At 38.4% G+C, this 13,315-nt stretch overlaps 1 protein-coding gene across 4 annotated transcripts in view; it reads right to left on the reverse strand.

The window, feature by feature from the left end:
* The window catches only part of DAB1 (DAB adaptor protein 1), a 121,133-nt gene that overhangs the window by 28,556 nt on the left and 79,262 nt on the right, over positions 1-13,315 (reverse strand). For 2 of the 4 annotated variants that reach the window (XM_059822182.1, XM_059822183.1), the window contains exons 4-8: positions 11,202-11,333; positions 10,460-10,579; positions 9,824-9,862; positions 8,435-8,500; positions 3,721-3,780 (exon numbers count right to left, since the gene is read on the reverse strand). In XM_059822182.1, coding sequence (XP_059678165.1) covers positions 3,721-3,780; positions 8,435-8,500; positions 9,824-9,862; positions 10,460-10,579; positions 11,202-11,333 — 417 coding nt within the window. The remainder of the gene's footprint in view (positions 1-3,720; positions 3,781-8,434; positions 8,501-9,823; positions 9,863-10,459; positions 10,580-11,201; positions 11,334-13,315) is intronic. The other 2 variants (XM_059822184.1, XM_059822185.1) reach the window with 2 other exon arrangements.

Consider the following 13,315-nt stretch of genomic DNA (forward strand, 5'->3'; position numbering starts at 1 on the left):
AGTGGAGCGTGTACCACTTAACACAAGCTCTTTGGGGTAAGCTTGCTTTCTTTGTCTGGCTTCACGTCTGTTCTCAGTGAACAGAGAATAGGAGAACTGGTCTAAGGAAGGAGCAGAGAGAAAATAGGAACAGATACAAGAAGTGTGAGTTGATACAGAGGAAGGGAGAGATACTGGGAGGATACTGGATATCATGAGAAGTGTGTGTTTGGAGCTGAGCTGCACACCTGGTGGAGGAAATCTACAGGACAGTAGGATTTGCTGGGAAGGGATGCAGCAAAAAGATGGGGAAATACAAGAATTATATTAAGCAAGCAATCTTTTCATCCCAATGTCAGAGAAGTGACTTGGCAACCAGCCACCACTCATAATTGAGTTCAGTGGGTACGTTCAAATTCTGAGATCTGACTCATTCCTTTCTGCCTCATTTGCACCGTATTTACATTACTTGATATCAGAGATCATGAGGAGTCACACTATAAAGTACTTTGACACCTTCTGACAAATGGCCTCACACAACGGCATAGTATTGTGTAAGTAGATCGGCTATCTCGATGCGTATACGATGTTGAATACTTCTGCTTTGTGGCACCGCCAGGAAGATGCTTCATGCCTTCAGCCCCGATGGGATCCCACACGCACCAAGAAAGCAGTTATTTGCCCAAACGGTCCTGGTTTCTTAAGAAGCCGTACCTTATTGAAAACCAGTATTAACTACCCTTCCCAGTTTCAAAGTAACCTTTGGAAAATGGATTCTGGCTTTTAGTTTTTACAGTGTGGTAGATCTCACCCCACGTCAGCCTAACTATTTACAAGTTATCATACCTGCAAGTCATTTAAAGTTCCTCTGCAGACACGGAAGAACGATGTCCAGACGTACATTTATGTCCACCTGAGAGAGGCAACTCACACGGACGGGAGGAATTTCCCTGTGAAGCAGCTACTTCTTTTCCACTGGCTACAGAGAGTCAAGGATGGAGGGCACCTAGATGACTACTTCAGTATTCCCCACTTTCATGTGCCGAGACTAGAGATAACTCGCCTGAGAACATACCAGAGGAAAACAATCCCCAGACGGAAAATTGATCTCTGTCCAGGGAACGGGGGCAATCCAGTTTGAACTCGAGCAAAACTTGCTGCATTTTTATTAAGTGTGGTATTTATTGTCAGGAGAGAGAATTCATGGTGCCTGAAACCTATTAGGAGCTACAGAAAGTTTCTCACTTTATTCATCCATCATGAAATTAATGAAAGCAAGATCTCTTAATAAAGAAAGTGTCCTTATATGTTTAAACCAGGTAGATGAGCTAGATTATTTGCCCTCAGATTGAATTTTAGAGGTTTATATAATAATGACAGCTATAAATTGAAAAAAAAATTATGGCAAGTGTCTCAATGACAGAGAGTCTCAGACGTGGAAGGGTGAGCAATAAATCAGATGGGCAGTGGAATATTAAATTGCTAATTTTAAGAGCTATTGCCGCTTTTCTTTTTTTTTTTTAATACATACTAATAAAAAGGTGAAACAAAATCTCAACTACATATTTCTTCCTCTTCTTTTTCTTCTCTTTTTCTTCATAAATTAAAGTGCATAACTGGTTTGGAGAAAAAGCTCTCATTGCTTTAAATTTAACCATGAAATAGCAAAAAAAAAAAAAAAAAAAAGAAGTTTGCAACCAGCTTCATGGAGATGACAGATTAAATATATTTGATGATTACAGAGTAGGTTCCATATGCCCTATATCTCACAGTCATGCTCTTTACCAGGACAGTCTAATACCAAAGTGTCTGCAGACATGATTGCAAGTGCACTGTACACCCAGTCACACTGCAACGACCTAAATTACAGACTATACCCAGAGTAAATTTGAAACATCGCTGAAGGAATAATAAAAAAGTCGCAGGAAACGTACAGCAGAAAAACTGTAACACTGAAGTATATGAGAAATGAGTGAAAAATCTACAGCTATTCCGTGCCCACAAGTACCTTAATTAGTTATGCAGCATGAGTTGTTTTACTAGCTTTTCCCAAGCAACATGATGATGCCTCCCTCCTCCTAGTCGCTTATCATGAAATATTTATGGCAAGTTCTGTTTGTTTGTGCAAACCACAGAAGTGTCGCAACTCAGGCCCCCATCCAGCCCCTCCCCAGCATTTGTCTTTTTTATTCGGCATCTCAGGCTCCGTGCTCAGCCCGAGCTGTGCAAGTTACCACATCCTTATGTGAAAGGAGTCTCTCTTTCTCTCTCTCTTGAATACAGGCATTTTTCCCATGCTTACAGCAGACTGAAATTCCTGACCTTTTCCTTTGTTTTTCTCCACTCTCACACAAATCCTCAGAAATACTAATTTTCCGTGTAACCAATGCAATCGAACGATTTCTTGAGGTATATATAGCACAAATTTATATTAAACAGTATAACCTGCCCTTCAGCAAATGCATGCCTTGTTGCTAAGGCATCCGTCACTCCGCTGCTTCTCTCAACCACTTGTTACCATTCCTTGTACATTCTGGGGATAAACACTTCACCTCTTCAAAATGCTAATGCACAGAAAGGGAATAGTGTCATTTGGATACAACAGCATGTTACCCCTATTTTTTAATAGTCTACTGTCCATGCAAGGCACAGGACAGAAAGAATTAAGCTGACAGTCTATATTGACCCTTAGCCTCTTGTATATTTAGAGCACTACAGAAATAATACCTAGCAATATTGGCAGGAAATCTCTTTGTCCTGATTACAGCCCACAACAACCAGGAAAGCAATGCAATACATAGAGAAAAAATTCTGTCACTCAGGAATTTTTTCAGTGAGATATTTTTGCACACTTAATCTTGCTGTAGATGCTTTCAGAGTTTCCCACAGCTGTCGAAACTAATGGCAATTGCACGTATCTCTGCCCTGCAACTCTAAAGCTCTTACTAAGCTACCATAAATGGTGGTTTTACTGGAAAAATAATTGCTTTTCTATGGTTTATGTTAGGTTGGATTTTGACATAACTTGTTTGGTTGTTTTGGTTTTTTTCCAAATGACAGAAACGTAATTCTAATGCAAATTCTTATTTTTTTGGTAACATTTGATTTGAAGCTCCTTATGACATCTTTACTTATCAGCATGCTGTATTGACTAGGAAGTCTTCTGAGAGGTGTAGGCATTATAGCTGCAGAAAATCACCGTAGAGGTCACAGACAATGTTCTGACATACCTCTTCCTAACGCTACTTCTCTCGACCTCCACTCTATTCAGACCTTGCCTCCCCTGCTGTCCTACTAAACCAAGCTGTAAGGAGCACAATATATAAAGTACGGCTCTGACAGAGCACACAGGGGAGAAAATGAAGGCTAGGCTCACTCAGAGTAATAAGCCTTGTACAGCATTGGGTAATAGAGGAACCCTTGTAATCCAGGCAGCAACGATTCATGCATTAACATACAGAAGGCTCACTGTTGACGCTTAACCACAGATAACGCATTTATAAATACGTGTTCTCATAAGAATGAGTCGGAAAAGACAGAAAGGAGATTTAAGTAATGAACGAGATGGGTATAAGTGACATTACAGTCCTGGTTACTCTGAACCAACCCAATCAACCCACAACAGATCACTGATAAAATTCCCATCACGAGGAATGTACCAAACGTTACATACAATATTGAAAGTCACAGAAGCTAAGAAACACATCTTCTTTACTGCATAGAAATAGGGAAGATACTTACACTTACAGGTTGACTTTTTGGCACATCATAAACACCTTCCTTCTTTTGGCTGGTAGGAACCTGCAACAGCAAATGAAAACTAAGGTCATTACCCAAGCAGGTTTGATGAAAAATTGACATCAGCAACTGATATTTATCTACACGGTAATCATTTAATACTAATGAAATCAAGGATGGTTCCCTTTTCATCCAAGCAGTACCATTAATGGGGATGATACTGAAGAAATAAAACATCTATCTGAATTTTTTAAATCCTAAAGCCCAGTAGTGTTCAGAAATGAGATTTTCATTCTCCATTAGGTTCTGTTGCATTAAGTCCAGGTGCACTTCGATCTCCTTCTTAGTTAAATGATTGTTTTTTTCATTTTACTTGGGGGTTAGAAGATGCACATGGAAGTCATGATCAGGTCAGTACGTCATCTTCCTCCATGGCAGAGATCCAGAGTAGAGCTACCCATCTAAGGGAAAGAGATGTTTGGCCTACAGCATTAGATTTCTTCCTTCCAATTCATTTAATAATCTAAGTCAAGTCATAACATGTACCCCTGCAGTGATGGGGCCCTGTGGCTGCTCTAAGCGGCATTTGGTTACAATTCTGCAATTTTCCTAAGGAATTACCGGCCTGTCAGAGTCTGAGGCTGCACAACCACTCACACAGCCAGGGAGCTGAAGTCAACAGCCTTGCACGGACAGGGAATGATGCACTTAAAAAACCTTCGGGCGAGTTGAGTCAATAATCATACTTACACCTTGGGCATTAGCCCACTCATATAAATTCAGTTGCTCTGTCAAACTGGGCTTTGCTTGCCTAAGGACTGCTGGTTTGCATATTTATAATTTGCGATTATATTTCTTTTCCTTCCTAGAAGCACTGAATATCTATTGTAAATGACACAAGCAAAAAGAACAGTAAAAACATGCTCTAAACAAACACAAATGCTTTAAGTAAATCGGTGCTACTTTCCCGCTGAACAAGGGCATTTAGCACAAGAAGGTTACATTTCAGACATTAACGAAATGAAACCTTTCAGGTTAATAGGAGAAATAATATTGCAGGTATGACAAAATTATCACCTTTTTGTTTTCTAAGACAATACATATCTTAGAGTTCTGATATTAGAGTAGGACTGTTTTAGAGGAAGCTGAAGGAATGTTACTCACATATTGAGATGTGCTATAATTTCTTCTTCTGTATAATATACCAAAAACTCTCTCTACTGTTTAAACATCCGCTTGCCAATGTTTAAATGTCAAAGTCTTCACAGGAAACCGTGCATCTTTAACTTGGTGCACATTACAGAAGTTTGTCAAGGCATGAGCGCAGAACCCTCGAGGAAACTGAATGAGCTTTTTAAAAGATCTCTTCTAGTCCTATCCCGGGAATGACTTGCTTGCCTTGGTTTTCTCAAAGTACTGGCCACTTCCACTAAAACCACCTATCACTTTAGATACGTGAAACTGGTAAGAGTGGAACAATTCAATTTCAGGGAAATAACAGTCTGTAAAGAGAGAGAGCTTTAAGTGACAGTGTAAGAGCAGAAACCAGGAATGGTCTATTTAGTAAGTCACTGGAAAGCTTAGTCTTCATAAAAAGAGGACAAATGTGGTAAGATAAACTATTTATGAACTACTATCAGGGTGCATTTTTCCTTTCTCTCTGGAAAGTTTCCCCTTCAGTCATTCTCCTCTTCCTCCTTCCAACTTTTCCACGAAGTCATCCCAATTTGCACACTCCTATCCACAGCTGATTATGGAATAAGCGTTTCCCTGCACTGCTGATTCCCCCTTTTTTACTTCAGCTTATAATTACGTCGGAGAAATTTCTCCTGACTTCTAGTATCAAGACAGAGAAACTTTTCTGAAAGACATTTTTCCTTCCCACCTTGATACCGCCTGTCTTCCTGTTGTCTTTACGCGCCATGTATCATCAAGCTTTTTTGCATCGCTACTTAGACTGAGGGTCTGCAAGGGATTTCTCCTGTTTTTTCTTTGATTAGCAATATCAGCAAAGAGCACTATTGCTGTTGACAGCTCTGGCTCTGTGACAGGCTGTGAACCATTTTGATGTACTTGCATCTTACCAGCAATACAAGCACTGCAACTCAGAAACCCCCATCTCCGATTGTCAACTCCTGATGGAGCAGAATTTGCCTCTCCATAGAGACCAACACTGCTACATACACAATACAAAACCACCTAACAAAGTCCCATCCCCACCTCACTACTGTAAAACAACAGAGAGGCAATGAGATGCTATTAAGAAATCTGATACTAGGTGAGAGGATTGGTACATGCTCAGTGATCAAATCCTTGCATAACTAACACATCAGAGCAACTTCTACAGACAGACAATATTAAAAGAGCAAACAGACACAGACAGTCTTTGGGGTAATGCATCAAAGAAAGGTGACAGACAGAGAAAGAATGCTTAAAAAGGAAATTGTGACCTCTACTATGTTAAAAAGAAATAGAATTGTCACTTTTGGCACCTATCTTCCATCTTCAGCTACCCATTGGGTAGGAAATTTTTCTACCAAGGGAGAAATGAACTCTTTGCCTGCCAGCTCTTGGTTGAAAAAAACAGAGCAGCACCAGAAGGGAGAAGATTTGATGCTGAAACGAGGATGCATGAGATTACTGAGTAGATCCATGTTTACCAAAGTGTAGTATGGGGAAGGCTTTGTAGTAAATAATAGAGCTGGCACCAATTTGCATCAAACAAAAAAAAACAAAACCACCAAACCAACCAACTCAAAAAAGAAAAGAGGACCTTGTCTAATTTCATTTTTAATAGTAGCCTGGATGGCTCCAAGATCATCAAGATCTTGTAAGAGAAACAATTTTGCCAGTGATCTGAGCGTAAGATCTGAGCTGTGGGAACCCAGATTTATAGCAAGCCAAGAGCTCATAAAGTCCATGGGAGCTAGGAAGCTCGCGTCTCTGGGCAAGTCTACAGTAGAGATACTTTGGCATCTGTCAATTGCCATAAATGAGAATAAGACTTGTAGCTCTCTAATCTCAGCATTTGCTGTATTCAAGGTATTGCCTGTAGTAAATATGGAGAAGGACAATGCTAGACTGCATATACTGGGAGTACGGTATATTATGTATCACAGGTATTTTCTGTGCATCACTGCAGGAGAAAACAACCAGACACTGTCATATGAAGCCTTGAGCAATTCTCTGGTTACTTCCAGGACAGTAACAGCAGTTACCTCGAGAAGAGGCAAGATCTCACTATATGCTTATCATCTTCTAGCTCCATTTTAAGAAAAAGAAAATGTCCAGAGAGTTCTCCTGTTCTTTAGGCTATTCCTCAGAACACAGTTCCTACTTCTTCCCTACCCACCAGAGTTTGCTCTAAGATCTCCAAACACTGGCAACGACGACCCCGTTTTGCTTGCTTCCACCGGTACTTCTCTACAATGTCACTAAAAGCTCCACACTTGGATGAACAACCACCAAAATTTTTTGGTCTGAATGTAGTTGTCATGGGATTTTTGTTTCTAGCATAAAACTGACAATTAGAGTAGTAATTTTTTAACAGATTGCTTTTCTGAAAGTAGTCAAACTTTCAACGCTACGTGGTAGAAAATTTTCCACCTTAGGCACACTCTCACCTTGAGAGCTTTGCATGTCGGTCTAGAGACGTAGCAAGATGCATATTCTGGTGTGTGTAGTGCCAGGAAATCAACAGAGACATGTTAAATGAATCTCATCTTAATGACCCTGCAATGGGGTCTACAACATGGTTACTTCCTAATGTTTAACTTGCATTTCCCTTTCCCATTTAGCTTCTTTCTATTTTGGCTTACAGCTACTCTACCCTTTCATTTTTTCTATTATCATCCTACCTTTCTAGTACTTAAAAAGAATACCTTTCCCTTTTTTTCTTGTTCTATCCCTGCTCCCGTCTACCTTAAAAAAGCTTTTCCTATTAGCAGATCAACCTCTAGTACAGCTAGATGAAATGCTTAATCACTGCTTGAATCTCCTTCCCCTCCATACTAAATGATCTTCTCAAATCACAATTTTCTTACAGCATACAGAGATTTCTGTCTATCTCCAGATTTGCCTCTAGTATGTGATACAAAATGAATTACATTATATTTTAATAAACCCTGTACTGATCCCTTGAGGATAAATTGAATGACAAAAGATTATTTTATATTGCTTTCAATGCAGTTTTTTGTCAGCGTGAAGAATGCAAGCTTGGGCTCTAACATAACACATGCACTCTGAAAATATTTCCCCCAGTCTGGAGGATATCCCTTGAGAGCTCTTAGGTTTTGCTCAGTTATTTCCTTGGTTAGCCAGAAAGAAGAGCAATACCATCAAAACGTCTTTCTAAGAATGCTTGGATGGTCTGCCCTCCATCAGATTTCAGTATCTGTTTCTTAGAATAGGTGTAAAAAGTTTCAAAAAATTAACAGGAAAAAAGAGCATCCACTATTTATCACCTTACATGGTGTACTCAAAAGTTTAAGACCCTTCATAAGTTGACAAAGTTAACAAAATTTGCAGAAGCTGAAATGACAAACAACAGAAAAACCACACTGAGACCAGGCAGATTATTCATGTCACGTCATCAGAATGAAATGCCAGACATTTTTGTGATGAATGAAATCTAATAAAAGTGAACTATATATGAAATGTACTTTACTAAATGCTTGCAATCGTTGCAATGAAAACACGGAAGGTAGCGATTTTATACCTGATAAATGTTTTCTTCCGTTTCAGGCTCACGGATTGGCTCGTGTCCAGCCTCAAACACAATGTACTATTACACCAGCCGCCAGAGAGGAAAAGTCAAAGATGAAACAGAAGGGAAAAAGGCGATTTGGAATTCCACATAAAAACATAGGCAGGCATTAAAGAAACAAGTTCAAAGTACAGGCTGGCAGCAGGACAATCGGTTTGTTGGAAAGCGCAGCGTAAGGTTGTTTCATATTTCATAAACAGGCAATGAATAGACCTAAATCTCCTCTAATGATCATTAGAGCAATTTCCTAATTCTTTCTCACTAGGGAGACTGCCTGTGGCCCAACAGTAATTCTCTGAAGTCAACATGAATTTTGCCTCTTTTACATAATGGCAATTATTTCCACATATATTTATTATCTAGGAATAAAAAAAGCTAAATCCAAACTGGAAGAATAGGCTGGTGCTCATGTAACAGGCCACATGGCAAAAGGCTGTCACAACACTTCTCATTTTCAGGTTTTCTTGCTTTATTGTGAAGAGCACAAAGTAAAACTCCTGACATTATAAAAGCTGAATAGTAATATAGGGCGTCCCAATTCTTATCATCTTTCTTGCTGCACCTTAGGCACTGTTCAATATTCACTAATGGTTGAATCAGTTCCTTTCAGTGTGCCTCCCACTGACGTGCCTAAGTGGAAGAACACAAAATCTCCAGGAAAAAAAAAGTAAACTATAATACATTTTGTTTCAGCACAAAAACATGAGAATGAAATTACATCTTTTTCTTCTTCACAATCAGTAGGATATTGGACATGAATATATTGACATATTTCTGATAATCACCTTTGCTCCCAGACATTTTGCTTGGATAAAACAAGACTTAAAGTTCAGATCTCTTACTGAATCATAGCCCAAATGCCAACAAGGGAGTGTGTTATAACATCAGTTCCACTGTTGTGTTTTTTTCAAAATATTCACCCTCCGAATTGAATTCTGGCCCCGTAGAAGCCAAAACCAAAATGTCAATTTATTACTATCAGAACAAGATGTCACCTTCCTTATTCTCAAAGTAACTCCCTTTTCAGTTAGAATTTGTATTAAAAAATGATGACAAATATAATTTGGAAACTTAAAATCTGGACTCACAAGCTACAATTTAGGAAATATTTATGAATATTTCTATACTCTAAATGAAATATTCTATTCTATACAGATACATGTGCTATTACTCACAGCTTAATCTTTAACTATGCTATTTTCTGTGAAAATCTTACAAGTTTCTCAAAAGACCTAGCTCGGTAGATTTCAAAACATCTTGTTAAAGGTTTTGGCTGTGTTTGAAGAGAACATATATCTAGTCATTTCTGAAACTCCAAGGCCATACAGCTTCAGAAATTACCTGGTATACAGGATCTTCTACATCTTCTTCCAAAATTGTCTACAGCAAAGTAAGAGGACAGGCAGTAAAAGCAAAGAACATAAACAGTAGAGATAAAAGAACTGTGTTCAGAAATTAAAGGACAGCAAAGAAATAAGCAAAATGGGCAGGTAAGTATATAGTTTCCTTTCTCTACTATACAGATGAAGTCACATTATTGTTCAAAGTAACTTTATTCAAGTTTCATCCGAGTTTAACAATCTGCACCTTATTTGATTTGATTCAAATACACACATTCAGCAGTATATTGAATCTTCCCTAAAGTATTAGACACTGTTAAAAACCTGACTTACAACACACTGACCTTCATTAAAGTTCTCCTTCTGAATTAGAAGAAACACTACGCGGGAAATGAATAGATCATTTCCGGTTGCTAAACATGTTCATCATACCCCAAGTGATAGCTTTCATCACTGTTTAATCCTATTTCTGAGCTCACGATGGCTGTTAGGTTCGTGTTTGTCCATTTGAAGCTAGCACCGTTCAAACCCATTGCTGTTAAGAAATGCTGAGGATGCTCAGTGCCTCTTTGGAGCAACTTTGGGGGATACTTCAAACCATACTTTTCTCGGCAGTAGTCTAAGCTTATGCGTGTACCTGGTATACCGCTTGTTCACACTGTTTATCCTTTTGTGCCTTTTTTTCCATTTCTTCCCTTTGTTTCAGTTCATAGATGAGCTGAAACAGGTCTCGCAAGTCCAGAATTACAGGTTCAGCCTACGGAAGCAAAAACAGGAAGGAGGGTTTCTATATGGGAAAAATATACTCCTTTTATCCCATCCTGCTGATAGAGCAGTTATAGCATCTCCACAATTGGAGAGAACTTCATGCAGAATTGATTTCTACCTTAGCATCCAGGCTCGGGTTAATTTCTATTGAACTAACCATATTTGCAAATTAATGACAATTATAATTATGAATATAAAAGGCATACATACGAATATAAAAACATATTTATTAGTGGTTTCTTATACAATGAAATTATGGTAGACTATAGTAGACTATATGCAAAGTAGCTGTTTGGTATCTATTACTTTCTAGTTAGATGAGTATAGGAATATAACCAAATGTGTCTGTATCCAGCCTAGTTTAGTTAGAAAGGAAAGCAGTAACTAAATATAAAAAAAAATACATCACGAAAAATCGGAAATAGTGAAATACATTCCCTTTTTCCCAAGCTGGTTTCGTTAATTTGCTATTTAAGAACATCTAAGCGGACACCTGTGACATATCTAGCACAACCACAAGCAATATAAGATTGGCCTCTTGAACAGCTTCTTAGAAACATGGCTGTTCTCTCGACTTACACTCTAGAAAATGACAGTGATTTGATACTTACTGCCTGGGCTGTTTTTATTGCCACAAATCTGTGATTTCCCTCCTTTCCACATACATATCCAAACGCTCGATGGTCTGTAATATCCTTTGCGATGTATGAAATTTCATGAACTGCATGGTGGTGCTGTAGTAGCTATCAAAAAAAAAAAAAACACAGTAGGAAATATCCATCAAAATGTTCTATTAAAAAGCTGTGTAATTTCTCTTTCATCAGTGCTTTACCCAGATCTCAATACACCTATGGAATTGAAACAAACAAACATGACCTGGTATCAAAATCAATTGATATCTGAACTCTTTAAGCCCATTTTCTTTTCAAAATCTAGCCAAACTTGACTTGCTTTAATAATTTGACTAAAACGTTCAATTGAATTCTTTTCTTTGTCTCTTTTGGCGGGATATAATTCAATAGAAAATACCATGTTACCTGGTCACTACCTACACAGCATCCTAGGTACAGGATCCATATTTGTAGGTATATAAAAGAAGCAGCAGCAGGTACCTGTAGCTTCCTACAGAGCAACTCTCAGGACTGGTCTGCAGGGGCTGCAGAGCTAGAGCCGAGATAGCCAATCTCTCCAAGTATCGGCACCAGACTTCCTCTATCTCTGCAACACTCAGCATCAGCCAGCAAGAGATATTTCATTTAAAGCATAAGAGAACTCCAAAAATTTATTTTTCCCCAAAAATTCATGGAAATGCGATTAAGCAACTTGAAATCAAGGCTAAATGCAACAGTTCACATTTTATTTAAAATCCCACTTTGGTTAATTGTAATAATAAAAAGACTCAATTTTGGTTTAAATGTATGAGTAAAACTCCCCCCAGAGCCAGGCCACGAATCTGAGACTCCTATGAGCATGTCTTGGAGTGCCGGCACCTTTCTCGCTTTGGCCTAAGTAGTATTTTCTTACCCAAATAATATTTATGTATTTCTACTTAAAACAATGTCCTTGAAAGGTTTATCTAAAACAATCTATTAGTTCAGATTTCTACCTTCTGATATATTGACCTGCTCTTATATCATCTAGGGATAATGCTATTTCTGAGAGCAGGCAAAGCCTCAGAAAGAATTCTTTTGAGGTCCAGATTCCTGCTGGTTTTGAGAAAAGCACATTTTGAAAATCAGCATGGTATCCAGGCAATCTCTAAACAACCAGTTATTTTTAGAGTTTAAAAAAACATTTTAAAATTCAAAACCAGAAAGAATGTGTGTGCATAGAAGGGAAAAGGCTGAGCGCGTGCTGGGCAAGTGACAAGCGATGAGACTTCTGTAGAACACGGATTGAAATCGAAAAGGAGAGGCAGCACGCAAGAGACAGATGACTACATATAAAACAAAAGACTGGACATGTTTCATTTTCATTTTGCAGTAAATGACTCCTAACTTCCCAAGATCAAGATTGCTTGCTCATAGGAAAATGGAAGTGTTGCCATTGACTATCAGGCTGAACGTGGCTAAGCTAAAGGTGCGCTTCAGACTCTTCCAACGTGTTAAGCGCTTAAAATTAATGATGGGCTCTTACTTTGATAATACAGGGATATTGATTTATTAGGTTTTTCTGAAAACCAAGTTGCGTGCTATCTGTTACAATGAAATGAAATGTTCCCATCTCTCTATTCTGCATATGACAGGGAACGTTATCTCTGGCTCCTATTAAATCAAAGTTCTTTGACATTGCTTTATTGATTGCGAGACAGCATTTTGCACTGAAATTAAACTGTGATCAGATTCCTTCCTCATGGAATTAAATTTGAAGATCATTCTACCATGGAAAAGTATCACCCAGAATGTAAGACAGCAGATGGAGACATTCCAATTTATTTGGGAACCCTCATTAACCGTTCGAAAATCATTACATTTTTAATGGCTATGATATTTTACATACTGTATCAACAGAAGTACAAATGAAGTAAAGGTGACTGCAACATTATCCTTTTACATATTTTACTGTATGGAGTGTTTAGCAAGAGTTTTTCACTTGTTTGAGGGATACTGAGTTGGAACATACACATGAAATGCAATGTTGCGTACACACATCTGTACTCAAACGTAGATACAAACACTCCTTCGAACCTGCATTTTCACAGCCCTCGATTCATCTAATGTGTCCT

Source organism: Gavia stellata, chromosome 10, assembly GCF_030936135.1.
Source record: "Gavia stellata isolate bGavSte3 chromosome 10, bGavSte3.hap2, whole genome shotgun sequence".
In the NCBI taxonomy this organism is placed as follows: Eukaryota; Metazoa; Chordata; class Aves; order Gaviiformes; family Gaviidae; genus Gavia; species Gavia stellata.